At 38.9% G+C, this 20,623-nt stretch overlaps 1 protein-coding gene across 1 annotated transcript; it reads left to right on the forward strand.

Annotated features, from left to right (window-relative positions):
- The first annotated feature begins 206 nt into the window (after nt 1–206).
- plcxd2 (phosphatidylinositol-specific phospholipase C, X domain containing 2) lies at nt 207–19,602 on the forward strand. The gene is made up of 6 exons (XM_084398218.1): nt 207–330; nt 688–787; nt 4,098–4,262; nt 7,918–8,384; nt 16,607–16,848; nt 18,981–19,602. The coding sequence occupies exons 3-6, from the start codon at nt 4,163–4,165 to the stop codon at nt 19,132–19,134; spliced, it is 963 nt and encodes a 320-aa protein (XP_084254344.1). The 5' UTR covers nt 207–330; nt 688–787; nt 4,098–4,162; the 3' UTR covers nt 19,135–19,602.
- Nucleotides 19,603–20,623: the final 1,021 nt, after the last annotated feature.

Raw genomic sequence — 20,623 nt, forward strand, 5'->3', positions numbered from 1 at the left:
TTACATGAAATTGTCTTTATCTTATAGAGATAAGAGAATATTGTGTATTTAAACATATAGAATATACAGTGTAGGATATAGCTGCATATACTACAGTATATGTATTTGGATGCATATTTAAAATGTTCACTTCAAAAATTTGCTTTAGGGTAGTTTTCAAACATCTCAACAAAGGCCCAGATCCGGGCCACATCTGCGTGGATTCCAGTCATTCCAGTATGCTGCTATCTGGGAAGTTTTCAGTCACATGATTATGTGACGTAGCTTTTGTTTTCAATCGCAGTTTAGGCCTATATACATCCCCATATACATTGCCGCAGGACAGCAAATGTGAGTAAATTCTGTCATCTTTGCAGGATTGTAATATGAAGTGTGCAATGTAGAATATTTTTAGCAACAGTGTGAAAGTGAATAACAGGCACAATACTGGTATAAACATGAATATCTATTTGTAGGCTACAATATGCGTCACATGACTAAATTTACTTGAAAACGGCGTTTTCAAATGTATCCACTTTGGAGCGTTTTCATTAATAAAAACGCTATCTCAGTGTGGACGGAAGGCCAAACCGGAGAGTAAAATATATATTTTTCTCCGTTTTATATTCATGTTTGTGCCTGTTACGTGCTATTCACTTTCACACTGTTGCTAAAAATATTCTACATTGCACACTCTTCATATCACAGTGGTGTCACATTTGCTGTCCTGCGGCAGTGCACGAGAGCACTTTGCGTTTTAGACCAAACATATGGTGACTGCGTGCGACCTGGACCGCATCAGTGAATGGTGAGATATTTTACTAGCCTAAATAAAATTATCCTGTCAGAAAAAAATGCGCGATAACTTCATTATTTATTTTTCCATCTGAATCATATCAGTAATCTTTTGTGGGGTTTTACGCATGCGCAGTAAGGTGAATTTAGCGTTTTCAGGCGTTTTAAAAAAAATTCTCATCCGAAAATCCGAAAATGCCTGAAAACGCTATAGTGTGGACGGAGAGCGTTTATAAACTTAAACGCCGTTTTCAAATGTATCCTATTAATGTAGACGTTCTGGTTCACTTGAAGGTGCTGTATGTAATTTTTTGACAGTAGCCTACTAAAGCATACAAATACCATATGTTTGCAGATATTTAGGAAACATGCTAGTAAGTTCACATATGGCGCTTTTCCATTACCAGTACCAACTCGGCTCGGCTCGCTTTTCGCTCCGTTCCATTGCGGATACCTCCACAATAGTACCTGGTCGTCATAGCGACGCCGCATGAACTGCCGTGACCAGCGTCAGCCAATGAAATTAGACAGGAACTCAACAACAAGCTTCATTGCCGTGATTGGCTGCCGCCTGGCTACTGTATTTGCATAGAGCGATCCTGTTTGGCTGACGCTTCCGTCTGCGGCACTTCACTGGCGTTGCTCGCGGCAGAAGTTGAAAAATTCTCAACTTCTGCCGCGAGCAACGCCAGTGAAGCGCCGCCGACGGATCCACAATTCTTTTCGGCAACGCTTGACGTCACCCATTCAAAGTCAATGGGAAGCGTTGACGCTGACGCCCCGTGTGAACGTACCGTTACCCCTCATTTACACTGCACACGTGTGCGGTGCGTTACGTCTGCGACAAGGTTTTATTCCGTCCTCCACGCGGTGCCAACTCACACCAGGAGCATTTCAGAAGCGGAGCGACTGGATGCGCGAGACCACGTGATTTGCCTGTCCGACGTGATTTTTCTTGATTTTGATTTTCTACCTTACAGTCTATGCTTTCTACCAAGGATATATTGGTGTGCAATACAATCGGGAGTCTGCACATGGTGTTAATTTTGAAATTGACAGTGTTTTTTTACTTTTATTTTGTATTTCCGGTGCGACTTGGACGCGCGTCCGTCAAAAATAGACTAGGCGCCTATATTTAGCGAAGCGGCGCGGAGAGCCGTTTCTGGGAAGCTTCTGAAACGCGCCGCGTCGCGGCCGGTGTAAACACAAGCATTGACTAGAATGGGCGCGATCAGCTCCGGTAGCCGTGTCGCAGCCGCAATGCGCCGCAGATGTGTGCAGTGTAAATGAGGGGTTAATCTTCTACGCGAGGCACCCGCTACCCACACACACAGGACAATGGAGGAAATCGAGTGTATGCTGTTTTTGGATGTTTTTTTGTTTTGCTTTTGCTGTTTTTATTCAGGATACGCTATCTGGCGCGTGTAATGATGACGCAGTGAATAGTGACGATTCTCTCTGAGCAATCAGCAGTCTGTCGTGTTTTCACGTCACATTTTAGAACCACCAGACGCGATATTTTTTTCCCCAGGATGGTAGGGGAAGACTCATGAATATTCATTAGGGAAGTCATCCCTGATTGGTCTGATGACCTACCCCTAACCCCACCCCTAAACCTACCAGCCACTGGGGGTCTGATGACCTACCCCTAACCCAGCCCCTAAACCTACCCGTCACTGGGGTTAAGACCAATCAGGGATGACTTCCCTAATGAATATTCATGAGTCTTCCCCTACCATCCTGGGAAAAAAAAATATTGCTCACCGGAAGTACGAAAAAAAGTACCTGGAAGCAGGTACAGGTACAACTTTTACACAGTGGAAAACCAAACGAAGCCGAGGCGAGGCGAGCTGGTACTGTGTAGTGGAAAAGCGCCAATACTCGTTTCTCTGAAAAACAATGCTAACCAATACTTTGAAATGTGTGTTCCGCATCGGACTGTCTGTTTGTTTTGGTCTGTAAGATTCCGCCCATGCACTGCCAATTTACCTGGACTGTCCTTCATGGGGGAAATGACTCTCCGAATATTTTAAGTATAGGTCTCTGCAGGACAGTAGTATATGTGTTACTAGATGATCAGTGGCGAGGCCATAAACAGAAGGGCGTTTTCGACCGAGTTACCTGATTTGCCCACGTCACAGTAAGGGGGGTTTAGGGGTGGGGTCGGGTAAAAGGCATAATTTTCATTGCTTGTGTTATAAACACCAACCAGTTTGAAAACACCCACAAATGTAGAAACGCCCACTTTTGTTCGGCAGAGACCACATACTCCAATATTTTGAATTTGGACTGGTACCCACTTCAACCCCTAGCTCTCAATATTACATACTGCAACTTTAAACGGATAGTTCACCAAACTCAATTTGTTCCAATTCCAAACCTATATGAATTTCATCTGCTGAACACAGACGAAGATATTTTGAAAAATGTTGGTAACCAAATAGTTGTGGGGCACCATTGACTTCCATAGTATGGAAAAAAATAATAATATGGAAATCAATGGGGCCCATCAACTGTTTGGCTATCGACATTCTTCAAAATATCTTCTTTTGATGATAGAATTGACATTTTTGGGTGAACTATCCTTTTAAGTTCTCCCTTTGAAGTGCTGAAGGCTTTGGCTATTTATGTTTATCTCTTAATCATTTACTGTAACTTAATAATGTCATGTTCAACAGTGAAAGGAAAAAAAATTATTTGCTTCGGTCGACTTGGAGACGAATCTATTGAGTGAATGCACTTATTGCACTCACGTCTTGTTGACAACAACCGCATTGCGCAAATGTTACTTTCAGAAAGTGTCACTGAGCTAATCTTTTTAAGTGATTAAAAATATTTCAGTTACTTGGAAATCAAAACCACTACCTCAAGTGCTTTTAAGCATTTAATTTCCGTGGTAGTACAATAGCAAGTCTCCAATTTCAGCTCTTCACTGCAACAAATGCTGAAATGGATCACACTCATTGGTGGGGTCAGTAAGTCAAAAGTGTCCATGCCCTTCAAACATTACAAGCTATATCCACTTGCAGTACTGGAGGTGAAGTGTCCCATCTGTTACCTGTCTAATGGGGAGAGAGAGGGCGGGGGTAATCAGCCCTGACCGAGACGTTTTAACGCCAGCAGGGAAGCAGGGATGAGGATAAGGATTGTAATTTCAGTTTAAGAAGATTAACTTAGTAGAACAGCTCGCTCTCCATCTGCAGTTTGCCTCACATATTGATGTTAGTATAATGAGTAAATCATTGTTATCTTGATTTAAATCGCGCGTTGATGCCGATTGACTGTAATGATTTCGCGAGGAGTAACGATGTTTGCTGGATTAGCTTGGCCTGGATCGGTGTTGAATTGGCATCGTACATGCTAGCGCCGAAACACTTTACTAGAGGAAATGAAGACACGACCCAAAGGCAGCACCTCCAACGCCGACTGGATGGGCTCCCTGTGCCCTGCCCTCACATCAATGCCCCTCAAGCACCTGGCGGTTCCTGGTGAGAGAACCTCTCTGACCTTTGACATTTCATTTAAATTAAATACTAAAATGAATTCAAAAGTGAAACAAGGTATTATTTTCCTTTAATATTTAATTCAGTGGCGAATTCAAAAGTTGGTCATTTTCCAAATAGATGTAAGCCTATATAATAATTTAATAAACAATAATAATTATAGCCTAATAAATGCCTTATCACAGTATAACTTTATTTATTTAGTTAAAAGAGTGATTAAATGCAAGTTCCCATTGCTGGTTGTTTCCTAGTTCCTATCAAAACATGTATGACAAAAGTATGATACCCAAAACTCTAACAGTCTTCTATCAGCCTGAGAGTTTGACTGGAAAGCCAGAAAAGAGTAGCCTGGGAAAACCCAGACAACTTCCGGCAAATTTAGATTTGCTCTGCAAGTAGTCTGGCAAAGAGCTCATTCAAGCCTATTTCTAATCCGTCGAAATCGCGGCACCAATCAGAAACGTTGGGGCGGGCTTTATACAATGACGATCGCTCTGATTGGTTTTAGGTCATTTGAGCGACGTCCGTTGGTGAAGCCAGAGCCCGTCTACGGAGAGCCTGCCCACTCCCTATTAAGTCCTATTGTACCAAGTTTTGGTTGTAGTTCCACCAGAGTTCCACTGGGGGCGATCGCCCATGAGTGCAGAATGAATGGGAGTCTATGGGGCTAGATGGCTAAATTTGTCTCTTTTACCCGATTGCCGTTGAGAAATCTCAGATTTGATTGTAGGTTTTGCAAGTTCAACATGGGTTATAGGTCGAAAGTTGAATGAACGAGTACTTAAGTCCTTTTGATTTCTTACAGGTTGAGTTGTTGTTGCCCATAACAAGCTAGTATTCTGCTAATGAACGCTGATTGGTCAGTGAAGGACTGATTACGACCAGAGATACCGCTTGATGGCATTGTGTCATCCGAAGCGGGACCAGAAACAAACAAAACAAAAACTCTTTTAGCATGCGTATTTACCTGTGTCAGCTGTGTTGTCGATGCCTCGAGAGAAAAGAAAGTGCCGAGCGCGAAAGCACCAAAGTGACTGAAGGATTGCCGTAAAGCAGTATCTCTGGTCGTACGATGTGTATGACGTCATTGACACTTTAAAAGACTTTTTAAAGCAAATAATTGACTCTAAAAAATCTAACACCCAGCAATGTGTAATTTCTTTGCATCTCCTTTCGAATACAACATTCAAATTACTAGACAAAAAATTATATCCTGAGAAAAGTGGATTTTGATCGGTATAGCGCCATAGACCTCCATTCATTCTGCACTCGTCCTGTGAGCGCCCTCATATGGAATCAGAGTGGAACTGCAACCAGTTCAGAAGCCGGAAGTGTACGGAGAGTGAAACTTCTCACCTTATTAGACATTCTCTGGTGAAGCACACCAACTTTTAAATGCATTATTATATTCAAATTGCAAACACATGAGGACAGTCTCCATGAAAGACCCACTGGCAGATGAACGTGTTTTGTTTTTGTTTTACATTTCTCTCCGAAACGGTAGGAAATTAAATTAGATTTAATAGAGGATTTTAACTGTGACAAGATGATTGACAGGGCAGTTTACGTGACAGGATGCACGCGACAAATCCGTCCGATAAAGATGACGAAGTAGTATGTCCCAAAGCTTGCCTACTTTTTTGCTACACATTCAAAAGTAAATACCTTTTCTTCACAAAAAGAGTACATACTTTTATGGCGTAGTGTAACTTAGGCGAATTGGGACGCAGCATATGGCTTTACACGATGACGATCGCTCTGATTGGTTTTAGGTCTATCCAATTGCGCCCAGAGGCATTTGAGCGACGTCCGTTGGTGACGCCCCTTTGGAAATGAGTTATTAATGAAGCTTTGCCAGACCATAACTCAGTTACTACTGAGAATGGTCTGGTTTTAACCAGGCTAAGAGAAGAGCAGAAGCAGGAGATGAAGTCATGACAAAAAAGCAGAGATGGCAAAGGTACCCACTTCCCGTACCCAAGTATAAATACAGATACTTGTGTTAAAAAATACTTTGGTAAAAGTAGAAGTACTGATTTAACTTCTTTACTCAAGTTAAAGTAACAAAGTACAGGCTTGGAAATTTACTTAAAGTATAAAAATAAAAGTAAAAGTAGCCTTGCGAATGACAACCATTTTTTATACAAAGCTACCTGGACCACACAAATTCTACTAGAGTGCAAGCTGAGAAACTTAAAGGTTGTATCAGCGATTTCAGGCCCAAAAAAGGCCCAAACATAAATGATCACATTCATCTAATCTTTCCTAACAATCCGCTAGCTGCCCGCCCCATAAGCAGGCCGTCAAAAAAAACGCATCTCTGTAGGCAGCCTAGGCTCTGAGATCTGCACACAAAAACAATTGGTTTCACCAACCACTCAAAACCAAAATAAATAGTGTTCCAACCAATCACCCACAGGGGGTGGGTGTTCTCCGACTTGGCGTGCAGCCGTGCACGAGCGCAAAACCTCACAACACCCACCCCCTGTCGGTGATTGGTGGAACACTATTTATTTTGGTTTTGAGTGGTTGGTGAAACCAATTGTTTTTGTGTGTAAAAAGTAAAAAGTCGGCACAAAAATAAATAGTAAAGTAAAAATATCTGAAAAGTCTACTTGAGTACAGTAACGAGTACAGTTACTTCCCATCTCTGCAAAAAGAGCAGAGTTTATTGAATAAACTTGTGTTTGTTTCAATGCTCAGCATCAGATCACAAACAATGGAAAAATACTGCTTCACAGCATCGTCCTGTGACGTTGAAAACCTTGAAATGGAGGTTATCTTATCTCTTACTCATGCAAACTTAATTTCCTCTTCTTGAACCACACAACCATAAGATTAAAATAGCATTGCAAGAACAAGGAAGTAAAAATAAGTAATATGAAATATTAAAACATGGATAATGAATAATATAAAATGATGAATAAATAATTAAATTATGAATAATATAAATCTAATAATAATATGAATAAACGATTAAATGATAAATCAAATGACCACCACATAAATGATTAATGATTATAAAAAGAAAATAAATGAATAAATAAAAAAACTAAGAAAACATCACAGATGAATGGTTGCTTTCTTGAAGCAACACACACACAGGTTGCTATTAAGAATCCTTAGATCCTTCACATTAATTCATTTTCATAAAATATATAATTTAAATGTATACTTTTTTATTTATTTCTATTCCCTTTCTTTTAATGTGTGTTATATTATTAATTATATTAATGACATATTAAATAATTGTAAAAATGACATAATAATAAAAAAATATGTGATGTTCTCTTTTTAAGACTTTAAATCCCCTTTATTAAAATAATTAAAAATTATGTAAACAAAACAATAGTTGTCACTATGACATCATAATCCTTTCAGGATGTAAATGTCTCCCTTTTTAGGGTTTCCTTAGAGGACGTCTTAATGGTCAAACCTGTTCCTGTGATTTTCTTTTTAACAATCAGCAATTGATTATTGAAAGCTTGATTTTTCTAAATAAATCTTTCTAATAAACAACTTATAGTGTCATGATATAATGGCTAAAGTAACTGCAGAACTGTCAAGACTGTTACTTTTTTTAAATGCATATTGAAATGTTTGAATTTGTATTGATTCTGCCTTTGTGTTCATGTTTTAGGGTCTCATGACTCCTTCAGTTTCTGGGTGGATGAGCACGCTCCAGTCGGCCCAGACCAGAAAGCATATGTGAAGCACCTAGCTGCGATATTCCGCTTTCTTGCCAAGAAGGTGATGAAGAAGTGGTCCATGACTCAGAACCTCACCTTCAGAGAACAGCTTGAAGGAGGAATACGCTATTTCGACCTGCGTGTGTCCACCAAACCAGGAGAACCAGGCCACGAGATATACTTTATACATGGGCTGTTTGGACACAAAGTACGTGATGGCCTTAATGACATTAACCATTTTCTGAACGTGCACAAGAAAGAGGTTGTTTTTTTAGACTTTAATCATCATTATGCAATGAGCGAGGAGCATCATCAATACCTAATCAAGATGTTGAAGGACGTGTTTGGTCACAAGCTCTGCAAGCTTGACGTGGTGGAGGAGATCACTCTAAACTATCTGTGGGAGAACAAGTACCAGGTGAGCTCATGTTGTACATATCTGATGATAATAATGCTTTATATAAAGTAAAAATCTTGAAATGCAGGCCCGGCTCCACGGGGGAAGCAGCTTCCCAATCAGAAGCTTGGCCCACCCTGGCCCCACACCACATAACAGCCAATCACAAAATTGATGCGATATTCAATTCAGCTCCAGATATGTTATTTTCTGTTTTCTTCCCAACCCCCTCTTTTTTTTCCTCCGAGACAGACAGCTCATTCACTTCGCTACCTTTGAGGTGCTGAAAGAAGCAATATTACGAACTATTTACTAATTTACTAATTACTAACTATTAGTGAACTTGATTACCACACTCTAGTAGCCTAATAAAACACAACATGCACAGATTTCTTGTTCCGAAAAGGAAAACCTTGTGCTTTTAGCTCATGAAAAAGCAATAACACATGAACTGGACATGGATGAGTTTGTAACAGAATTCTCTAAAATGAGTAGAAAGCTAAAGCTAAGAAAGCTGTAAATATTATAGTGATATACTGTAAGTAGATCTTTTTCAAGACCTGCCCTGTTTTCCTCAAATCTAAAGTTACTAAACTGATACAAGATCTGTTGTGTGGTAAAAAAAAAAAAAAAAAAAAAAAAAAAACCCTAAATATACATAAGAATGTAAAAAAAATTTTTTTTAAATAACAATGGCCAAAAATCTGTAATGTTATACTATATTAACAGACGTGGAAAACAGCATTTCTTAAGAAAAACAGCATTCCAGATTAAATTACCATTTTTAGTTTGTAACAGTTTTCTAAAATGAGCAAAAAGCTGATGTTGTAAATGGTATAGTGATGTATTTTAAAGTTATTTTAAAAGACCTGCCCCTTTTTATAAAATCTAAAGTTACTTAATTGATACAAGATCTGTTAAAGGGATGGTTTGGAGTCAAATCAACCTATAGGGTCCTTTGCACCATGACCTCGAGCCAAATCTTGTAACTGGTACTCAATAACAATACTGATAATATCAGTAGGCGTACACTAATAAGAATGTTGATGTTCAGGATGTTGACTTTTTTTAACGCTTTAAGCAAAGATCAGATTAGGCAATCAGTCATACTGAAACTCACTAAAATTACTTGAAATCAAAAAATGGAAAATTGAACGCCTTTCCTGTTACTGATAGAAATGATACTGATACAGCTTTACAGAAAATGCTAATTAATTAATGTAATGCGGAACTACTGTTAGATACGCGGGTTCTTTAGGGACACCCAATCTGTAGCCCTGCCTTAGCTCTGAAGCAGGCTGTGATGTAAAGATTGCAATGCTGGAATATGTTGTGTGTTTGTGTGTGTGTGAGTGAGTGAGTGAGAGAGAGAGAGAGAGAGAGAGAGAGGGAGAGAGGGGGGCGCGATCGAAAAGTCGCAAAGTTGTGTGTGTGTGTGTGTGTGTGTGTGTGTGTGTGTGTGTGTGTGTGTGTGTGAGGCGCGGGCGCGATCGAACAGTGGAAACATAAAAACATACTCCGTCATTTTGTTTATCAGGACATCATTCAAACTGCAAAGTGTTTAAAGTTACTGCTAATTCAAAATTGAAGGAAAACAAATATATTAATCTGAAATGTTGCAAATTCATTTTCAATTCATTCAGGTAGCCTACAATTACCAAACATATCTCAAGGTCTTTTTATTAATTTAATTAATAAACGAATTATAGAAAACTATTGTCAGTGCACTACAAATAAACTGGTTCTATGCCTTTACTTTATTAATAAAACTTATTTAAAAAATACAAGGCTTAAGTAATTTATTTTCCTTTGGTGGTACAGCCTGAGACATGCACAAGCCTACTGCATTTTTGTTTTGCTTTTCCCTCCATTGTACCGAACTCGTACCGAACCGTGATGTCTGAACCGAGGTATGAACCGAACCGTGACTTCTGTGTACCGTTCCACCCCTACTAAAAATGTATTAATTTAAACATTGTAATAATTTAAGGCAGAAACAATGAGCTCATTGAAGTGATGAATATTTGTTTGTTAAATGATTATGACATATAGAAAATTGTAGCATTGGTGCATGTTGATTCAGAGTTTGCGTCATCTGAAGTCTTTGCAGGAGTTGTCGCCGTCTCTTTAAAGGTGTTATGATCATCTGAAGTCTTCACAATAGGCTGAATCCGTTAAGGCTATTCCAGAGTTTAAGAGCCAGTGTAAGTTTGGTGTAATGATCATTTTTTCTTTACCTAGTAAGAACTCTAGCAGCTGCATTTTGGACTAATTGCAGCTTGTTTATTGAGGATGAAGGACAACCACCTAGTAATGCATTAGTAATCTAGTCTAGAGGTCATGAATGCATTAACTAATGACTATGGAAACAAGAGGAAATTGTGTGGGTTTGCATTTTACTGTAATACTAAACTTGCAGTTCAGACTGTTTTGACAGCAACTTGTGTGTGAACTAGTGCTGACGTGCCGACTCTTTGTGTGTCTGTGGTGTGCTGCACCAAAGGGTCAGCTATTCCTGCTGTGTTCTGACCCTAATCACTGTCGGATTAACGTCTCACTTCCACTCTGATGGAGGAGGACAGGTGTACCAATGGCAAAAACTGGACACTCGCATCCCCTGCAAGCACTATGCTATTTGTGAACACATTCAGATTAGCAGATTCTCATGTTAGTCTTTGTGGACATAACTGATTCTGATTCTGCTAGTAACAAAAAAGGTGATGAACCAAGATCTTAAATATTCTGGCAGAGTTGCTGGTTACATATTCAAGTATGAATTCAAAATGTGAGTGGTGTCTGCCTGTGCAGTAGTAACAGTTCCATGTAAAGGAAGTGGTTCTCAACTAGGGAGCCTCAGCAAACCTCAAAACTTCTTCAGTATCACTTGAAATTAAATTGTTAAAAAACAAGCATTAGAATAAGCCAAAATCTTTTTAGAATAAGCCAAAATCTATTTCTTATTTTAATTCATCCTCTCATTTTATTTTTCTTCGAAGAACCCAGATTCCCACAGTCTTGAAAAACATGGATAGGCCTATATAAGGAAGCTGTTACTTCTGTTTATAATTGTCACCACAGTACGCTCGCCACACGATTTTTGTAACTGCGGTCGCAAATGCACACAGAATTTGGCTTAGGTCATTGTTTCACAGTAGAAAATTAAACTAAAGAGACGGAACAACAACAACAAAATACCAGAGACTGCAAACATAACAGACACTCGCATTGACAAGCACTTGTGTGAGGTGGTTATGAGATAGACGAAACTTTAGTTTAAAAGAATTGAAAGACATTTGTATCGGTCATAACTTCTGGAGAAAAATAGTGCAGACGCTGGACAAAGATTAACCTTTCTATATGTGTCCACCACCTTTGTTTGCACGCTATCAAATGGTGACTGCATCCAAAAATCACATACTCTCTTGAGTAGGTACTTATTTTGAATTAGTAATTACTTCACGACAGCTAAAAAGTATGTTCTATATAGTATGAATGTAATCCGGACGCACTACATTCGCCATGCTGTCATTATCATGTGACCTAACAGCGTCAGTTACGTCGTTTCACCTCTAATCATAAATCCTCTCCCGTGGCCTCATGGGATAGTTAAGTGTCCATTGTATACACACTTTAGAATCTCGCCGGAAGAAGTAGGTCAGCCGGGTACTTTTTGCCTGCTCTTTTATGAGTATGGTGAACTCGGACATAGCCTACTTATTTTGTCACATACTGTTTTTCGCCTACTATGTAGTAGGGAAGTATGCGATTTCGGAGTATTTAGCTGCGTCTCATTTCGAAGGCTGCGTCCTCCGGAGGTTGCATTTCTCCGCCATAAACGTCATAGTCTCATTTAGGAAAATAAAATCTTAGAACTTCATGGGTATTTTTATAACGATTATCATTTATTTTATTTTAAACATTTTATTGGGTTGAAAATAGTTTTGGGAACCGAAAACCGGTTCATATCCAGAACCGGTAGTGTTTTTTTAAAAATAACCAGAACCGTGCGACATTCTTAAGTTTCGGTTCCAAAAACGGTTCTGGGCCGATGTGTGGGCGAAGTGCTGGGAGCTTTTAATAGCGGCGTCTCACACTCACCTCATGAATATTAAAATAGTAATGAAAGCACTCGCGCTACTCATATACGTTTTGAGAGAGAGAGAGAGAGAGAGAGAGAGAGAGAGAGACGATCTCGATTCAAACACCCACGCGATCTTATAGACCAGGTTGAAATCACAAAAATGTGCCTAAATAAAAATCCTCAGGCATTTTTGAGTAAAAGTTGGCAAATAGACTGTTGTAGGGGTATTTTTTATGCTGAATCCATTTTTGCTGTTTGCCAAGCTGTATCTCTTACATGAAACTCAGTAGAGTGCAAAATCCAAGATGACCACCTCATACGCCAAAATAAGCAAATTTCTCAGCACTGGCTCAAAGATAAACTGTTTTTATTGTGCTATAGCATTTATTGAGTAAAGGAAACAAACAGAATAGTCAGAACAAGTTAGTCATTCTGTCTTACAATATTTCTGGTAAACACTGACTTGTAATTTTGTGTATTTGAGTATGTCCATGTAAGAACATCAACATCATGCTGGTGGCAGCAAAAGGCCTATATCTTAAATGAACTTAACAAATGTAGAGGGGGAGTGTCATGAATAGAAATCCCGCTGGACCAAGCCCACAACGAGGCCATGCCTCTAGTGGAATGGGCCCTGATGCCCATAGGGCACTGCAGGTGTTTTGACGCATAAGCTGCTGCGATAGCGTCCACTATCCATCTGGACAGGCTCTGTTGCGCCCACCAAACGAAACAAAGAGCTGCTCAGAACGCCTGAAGGCGGCGGAGCGTGTGATGTAAACTCTCAGCGCCCTGACGGGGCATAGGAGGTTTTCACCGCCCTCGCTATCGGATGCTGGCAGAGCCGATAGGGAGATGAACTGCGCTCTGAAGGGAGTGCCAATCACTTTGGGGACATAGCCATGTCTCGGTTTGAGGATGACTTTAGAGTCATTTGGTCCAAACTCGAGACACGCGGGGCTAACGGATAGTGTGTGTAGATCCCCCACGCGTTTTACTGATGACAGAGCTATCAGAAAAACGGTCTTGAGCGAAAGGTATTTTAGGTCCACGGATTCTAACGGTTCAAAGGGAAATGCTTTCAGGGCCTCTAGGACCAAAGTAAGATCCCAAATAGGAACCAAAGGGGGTCGCGGTGGGTTCATCCTCCTGGCTCCTCTAAGGAAGCGGATGATGAGCTCGTTACTTCCTATCGCGCGGCCGTGCGTCGACTCTGCAAACGCTGCAATAGCCGCAACGCAAACTTTGAGCGTGGAAGGGGACCTGCCCTTGTCCAACAGCTCTAGAAGGAAGGAGAGCACCCACGAAACCCCACATGTGCGTGGGTCCAGGCTCTTTGTAGCGCACCATTTGGAGAACACTGACCATTTAGACGCGTAGAGTCTTCTCGTAGAAGGAGCTCTAGACTGCGTGATCGTGTTCACGACCCCTTCTGGCAAAGCAATGGTTATTCGTTGATTATCCACGCATGCAGAGACCAGCGCTCTGGATGGGGATACCGCGAACGCATAGCACAAGCGGTGCCAGACCACGTGCTGTTCTGTGTTCTGGACAAGAAGCACTCTGTCAATTGCTTCTCTGTGTTGAGGATCGTGAAGCTTGCCTCTACTTTGTGCAGCTGCTTTTAGTGTCAAAAGGCCCTGTTCTGTCGCATTGTATAGCTTATCTTTCTTGGATTCTTGGCATATAATGCAAGTATTCAATGACATTGACCGGTCAGGCTTCAAACTACACACAGCTTCCATAATTGGTGATCTTATAATCTGACCAACTTCATGGGTACAATTCCACAACTGGAAATATTTTGTGTTGGTTCATGTCGCTCTTTGGATATAAAAATGAATTCTGATGAAAAATACGATGTGTGGAAATAACTGCAGAAAGTAATAGAAAGTAGAAAGTAGAATAAAAAAACCTCTTGGATAACTCTGAACTCAATTCACACACTTTGATCCAAAGACAATAGAATGCATGTGACTCCAAACAAATGACTCTCGCATTTTAGATATTCTGTTTGTCCATTTGAAATAAGGAGAAAAACAGATATTTTCATGACTACAATGAGAAATAATGCAATTATCATTGTCACATACAAGTATCTTAATTCCCACCTAAATAAACTTTCTCGATCGTTAATTGATGTCGTGCATGATGTAAAGTTTATAAATATAGAATTTCCTGACATTTTAGAGGTCATCTTGAAGTTTGCGCTCTACTGACAGATACAGCTTGGCAGCAAAAATGGATTCAGCAGAAAAAATACCCTTAGAAAAGTCTGTTTGCCAACTTTTACTAAATGCCCAAGGGTGTCACATTATCTGAAAATCGACCTAGTCTATTATTCCTAAATGACAAAAACTTCACACTGGAACATTCAAATCTGTTTGCGCTGTCGCTGAGAGAGCAGTTGAAACAGCTTTACTTTCACAATCTTTTCAACAACACAGTATCGGTATTTCGGTGTTACAAATATTCAAATGATCACAGAAGTACTGAAATAAAAGTTTATAGTTCGAGAATAAACACTGATGTCTACGGTAGCAACCAAAACAGAGTAAATCACCTTTTGAAAGTCGCTTCAAATAACGAAAATTCGCTTCAGAATTTACTAAATGTATATAATGAGCGAGTACATCATGAATGCCTTTTTTCAAACCGTGTTTTTGTCTTATCCTGAATCACTACGGTAAGCCTGTAATAAGCGTTTATACTCGGACTACCTTACACCGGCACCGCTGCGGAGTAGCACAGTGCCTGAGTGACTCACACGCGTCATAGAAATAAACACAAAGAAGTAGCTCCGGCTACAATGTTCTTCCGCAAGACGCATGCAGTTCTGTTTATTTAACTGCTAGAGCGCTGATTCATCCAGTAATGAAGTGAAGTCTTTATGAATCAATCATTCAAATCGAAATATTATGTTTCACCTGTCTGGATCTTACATGTGTGTTCAAGCATAGTCTATCCCTTCTGAGAGGGTATTCTCCACTGCTGGAGATACAATAAGCTATAGGAGAGGTCCCAAATTATCCTAGAGAATGCAGAAATATTTATTTTCCTTCAGAAAAATTAATTTTTTTTGCAAAAATTGCTAAATAATATGTTGAGTTTGTTGACATTACCAGTCTGTTAAACTCATTTGACAAGTATAAGAAATAAACACAAAAAGGATTGTGCATTTTCCCCTTACTACTATTTTTTATTTTTTATTAGTTGTTTTAAAGGGTAACTAAACCCCTGGTCAGAGCCTGACTCCACCCACTGGCAATATTTGAAAAATGCTGGAAAAGTAGGCAGAGCCCAGTGGAGAGGGGGCGTGCATCTGAGACGTATCTCTCTGCAGGCAGGGGCGTGGTTAGCTGGTACACTCTGACATCAGAGTGTACCACAACTTCCAATAGGAAAATTCAACTGCAGTAGCCACTGTTCAACCTGAAGAGGGCATCACTCAGACGTTTTTACACCATATTTAGTAAAATTAAAATACTTTAAACACAAATGTCAAAAAAATTACTTGAATCAATGAAAAGCACTAATAAAGCCCCATTCTTACAGATCATTATCTAAAAAAAGTTGGTTTAGGGTTTAGTTACCCTTTAATAATTTGTATTGAATGGGAACCGGAACCGGAAAATGTCTTACGATTCCCAACCCTAGTTGAAAATGCATAAAACATTTTTTTTTTTATAATCTTTAGTCCTTATCCAGTAAATCACACAAAACTGGAAAAGTCATGGAGCCATCGGATATTGTTGTGGACAATAAAAAAGGTTAAGAAACACTGGTCTATTGGATGTTGTGGATGGTTTCTATATGATTGAGGAGGTTTTTTGAGTGGTTTTAACAAGTGGTTTCTATGGTGTTTTGGGTGTTTACTAAGTGTTCACTTGCTAGAATCCAGCATCAAGTCTCTAACTCTGGTTCCTAGATAAGGCTTAAATCCCTACTTCAATGTAAGTCTATGAGATTTTTTTGGTCCGTTGGTCGTACCTCTCCTTGAGGTATGCACCAAGGTTTAATACTTTAATACAGATTGTTCACTAAGCTCAAATATGAGCCTTTTGGAAGCACCACTAATAATATTAGCATTATCATCATTAGAGCCCATCATGTTATTTTGACTACAGAATAATGGCTCACTCATTTGTGTTTGGTTTCACAGGTCCTAGTGTTCTACCATCATCCATCTGCTGAGGGCTGCCCTGTGATGTGGCCTGGTAGTAAAATCCCCGCTCCCTGGGCCAATACCACAGACGCTACCAAGCTCATCCAGTTCCTGGAGACCACGCTGGGAGAACGAGCCAAATACGGCAGCTTTCATGTATCTCAGGCCATTTTAACCCCACGTGTCAAGACCATTGCCAGGGGCCTGGTGCGGGGGCTAAGAAACTACCTGGTGGAGAGGTGAGTAGTAAAGTTTAGGAAACATTTTTAAGCTGAATTATTTAGGATGTGTTCACACTTTTAATTTGGTTCTCTTGGTTCTTCTGGTCTGGACCAAAACAGAAAACAATACATTTAGTCCTAGTTCGATTAGTGTTCACACTGTCATTTTTAACACCGAACCTAAAGATACAAAAAAAATATATATATATAAATGTTTTGCGACGGAACTTAACGAACATCTTAAACAATGCTGTGTTCTGGGATAAATGCACTCGTTGTATGTGCGTATGTATGATGGTATTTTTACCAGCTGAGATCTTGAGTTTATAAAATGTGTAAAGGAGTCAAAGCAGTGCTAGGAATTCCTCCGTTGCACACAAAAGAAAAGATCTGCAGCAAGGAAACAGCGTTTCTGATGCCTGTACCGAACTGTAATGGGCAACGTAGCTCCTATGACAATTTTTTTTTTGCATTTTGTCCTTTTTAGGGTCGCATCTTGTAACATCACGTCTTGTCTTTGTTCCGTGTCATGTTCGTATTTAAATCGAACCGCACAGAGTTTGTTTATTCAAATGAACCAAGCAATCGCTCCAGGGTTCGTTTTAATTAAACCAAACATGCCAAGTGTGAACACACCCTAAAATAACTAAAACTAAATCAACTAAAACTTAATAAAACCTATAAATTTCAAACATGTTTAAAAACAAAAACTAATAAAAATGACAAAAACACACAACAAAATTACTAAAACCTCAACTCGTTTTTTTTAAACAAAAATTATAATTGTATATCTATGATACACACACACACACTCACGCACATATTGGAATAAACAATAAATGTTGGAATAATTTTAAAATGATCCACTAGGTGGCAGCCCCATATTTGGTAAGTGTCAGGAGGACCAGAGTGAGGAACCTTTCTGAGCACAAACATAATCTGTCATCACAATGAGGGGGTCCGCTAAGGTCCCAGCCTACTTATTGGACCCTGGCTGAAGGGGGCCCTTCATAAAAAATTCCAAGGCCCCTTGAAATGTAGTGCTGGCTTTTGATCAATGCATTCCTAATATACAGTACATATAGTATTCAGACTACATTTTGTATACTATTTTGAACATAGCCTACATGAATTTAGGCTGTCTGATTTAATATGACATAGTGGCACATATACTGACCAACACAGAAGTATGGAGCCTCGTGCTGCGTCTTAGAGGAAATCCTAGTGAGACAGCCGACCCCGGAGGAAGCTGTTTAAATCTGCCTGAGTGTGGATGTTGGATTGTTTATTATTCCAGGAAAAACACAGCCTGAGCTTCCCATTTCCTGGTTTTGTCCTGGCTGCTGCTGTAGATGGCTGTGGTGCTTGGGAAGTTTATTTCTAGTCTGAGCTGACCTAACTCTGTGATTGCTAAAACTACTTCAACTACTTCCATGTAGACGAGTGCGGTTTTGTCATGTTGATTAAACATTGCATATAGTATTTATGCGAACCTACACATATACAACCTTGAAAGTGTGTTTTGAAAGAAGTCTCTAATGCTTACCAGGGCTGAATTTATTCGATCAAAAATGCAGTAAAAACGGTAATTGCAAAATATTTTTACAATTTAAAATAACTGTTCTCTATTCGTAATATATTTTCAAATATAATTTATGATGGCAAAGCTGAATTTTCAGCATTCTTTGGCCGCATGATCCTTCAGAAATCATTCTAATATTCTGATTTGGTGCTCAAGAAACATTTTTGTTGAAAACAGTTGTGCTGCTTTGTGGAAACTGTAGAAAAACAAATCTAAATTAATTCTTTGATGAAGAAAGTTCAAAAGAACAGCATTTATTTGAAAGAGAAATATATTGTAATATTATACATTTCGTCACCTTTTATCAATTAAATGCATTCTTGCTGGGTAAAAGTATTAATTTCTTTCAACAACAACAAAAAAATCTTCCCGACTCCAAACTTTTGAAAGGTAGTGTACATACAGTATACTATTTTCAGTCTTTCATTAAAGAGATAGTGGAAAATGAGTGTAAATGCAGGCTTAATTTGTGTATGAGCACTATTAATCAGCATGTTATTAGAATATGCATTATTCAATGCATCCTACCCATCTGTTCTTACATGCACTTCTGTTGTGTCTGTCACAGGAACCTTCCAACCATAATGACGTGGGTGGGGGCGCAAAAGCCAGGCATAGATGGGGTCAATATCATCACTTCAGACTTCGTAGAACTTGTGGACTTTGCAAGCACTGTCATTAGTTTAAATAACCTCCTCCTTCAAGATCAGTCAGGCACGTGACATTTTCTTTGACCACCGCAAAGACTGGAGTTGTACTGACCACGAAGAACTGGGATCACATGGAGGTCACTGCATGCACCAAATAAGCTCTAAACTGGCCATTTTTTATATTTCATTCAACAGAGCTTTAAGTGTCATTAGTCTGATCATTTTACCGCAACATCACGTTCACATACTTTATGCATTGAATTTTTTTTTTGTGTAATTATGATTCATATTTTAGAATGCATTTGAATAAATATTAAATGTTTATTCTGTCATATAAAAATATATGAAATCACATCAGGGCAAGATCAAGCAGGCTCATTGAGTTTTATGATGCATCATGAAAAAGAAAGCATCCTGTGTTCTGTATGATCTCAGCACTTAGAGTGGTTTAACAGTGGAAGATGTGGACCATGGTCACGACAGGAACCACTTTTCTTTTACAGCTGGTGAAGAACAAAAATAAAGAGTTTTTGTATTTTCTGTTGCCTCAATTTTCTCAGAAATGTGGCACTATAAATACGGCTTTGATGAATAACAATTTAGAATTGAATTAATACATCATTATTTTTTCTCATTAAAGTTATGAAAATATGGTGTGTGTTTTTTTACCAATAAATTCTTGTTGGTACAAATTTTTTATATATATAATTGCCTCGATATGCTCAGAAATTTGTCACTATAACAAATACTGCCATGATGGATAATAATTGTATTAATATATAAAAAAAATTCTCATTAAAGTTGTGAAAAAAAAGCCATTTTTACCAATAAATAGATTCTGTTACATCTTATAATTTGCCTTGATTTCTCTCTGAAATTTGGCACTATAATAAATACTGACATGATGATGGATAATCATTTATAATTTTATTTCTCATTAAAGTTTTGAGAAGGGAATTTGACCAATAAATAACCTTTTATTCGTACAAACATTTATTTATATTTTTAAATCAAATTTTTTTCCCATTGTGACATTATAAATATAAAAATATATTTTTGATTTTATTGTTAAGTAAGCATGACAGGCTTTGTGAGACTGACCCAAATAGCCCTTTAAATGAAATGCTGAAAATCTTATAAAAAAAATGTTTTAATGAGAATTAGGTGTAATCATCTTTAGTTAATCTCAGTTTATTTTTTTGCAAGAGGTTCTTCCACACCTGCGCTTCCCTGTGACCATGTCCACATTCCAGTGGACTATGGGATGGGAAGGACATCAGATAATGATCAGGACCATGTGAGCAAGTCCACACAGAGCATTTGAATCCAATGAAGGAACAATTATGTGCTCAAAGCATGGAGGTATTTAGGAAGAGAGAAAGAAAGCGGAGACAGATCTAATCAGCACAGCTGCTCTCGTTCTCTTTGGCTTTAAAATCAGTTTTTGTTCGCCGCCGTTATCGCAAAGGGAATGTTTCCCCTTGAGTTTTTCAGTTTGGATATTTATAAAATGCAGTCCAGTTTTGAATCAGAAGACATACCATGGTCTAAACATCTACAA

This window comes from Rutilus rutilus, assembly GCF_951802725.1.
Source record: "Rutilus rutilus genome assembly, chromosome: 24".
Lineage (NCBI taxonomy): Eukaryota > Metazoa > Chordata > Actinopteri > Cypriniformes > Leuciscidae > Rutilus > Rutilus rutilus.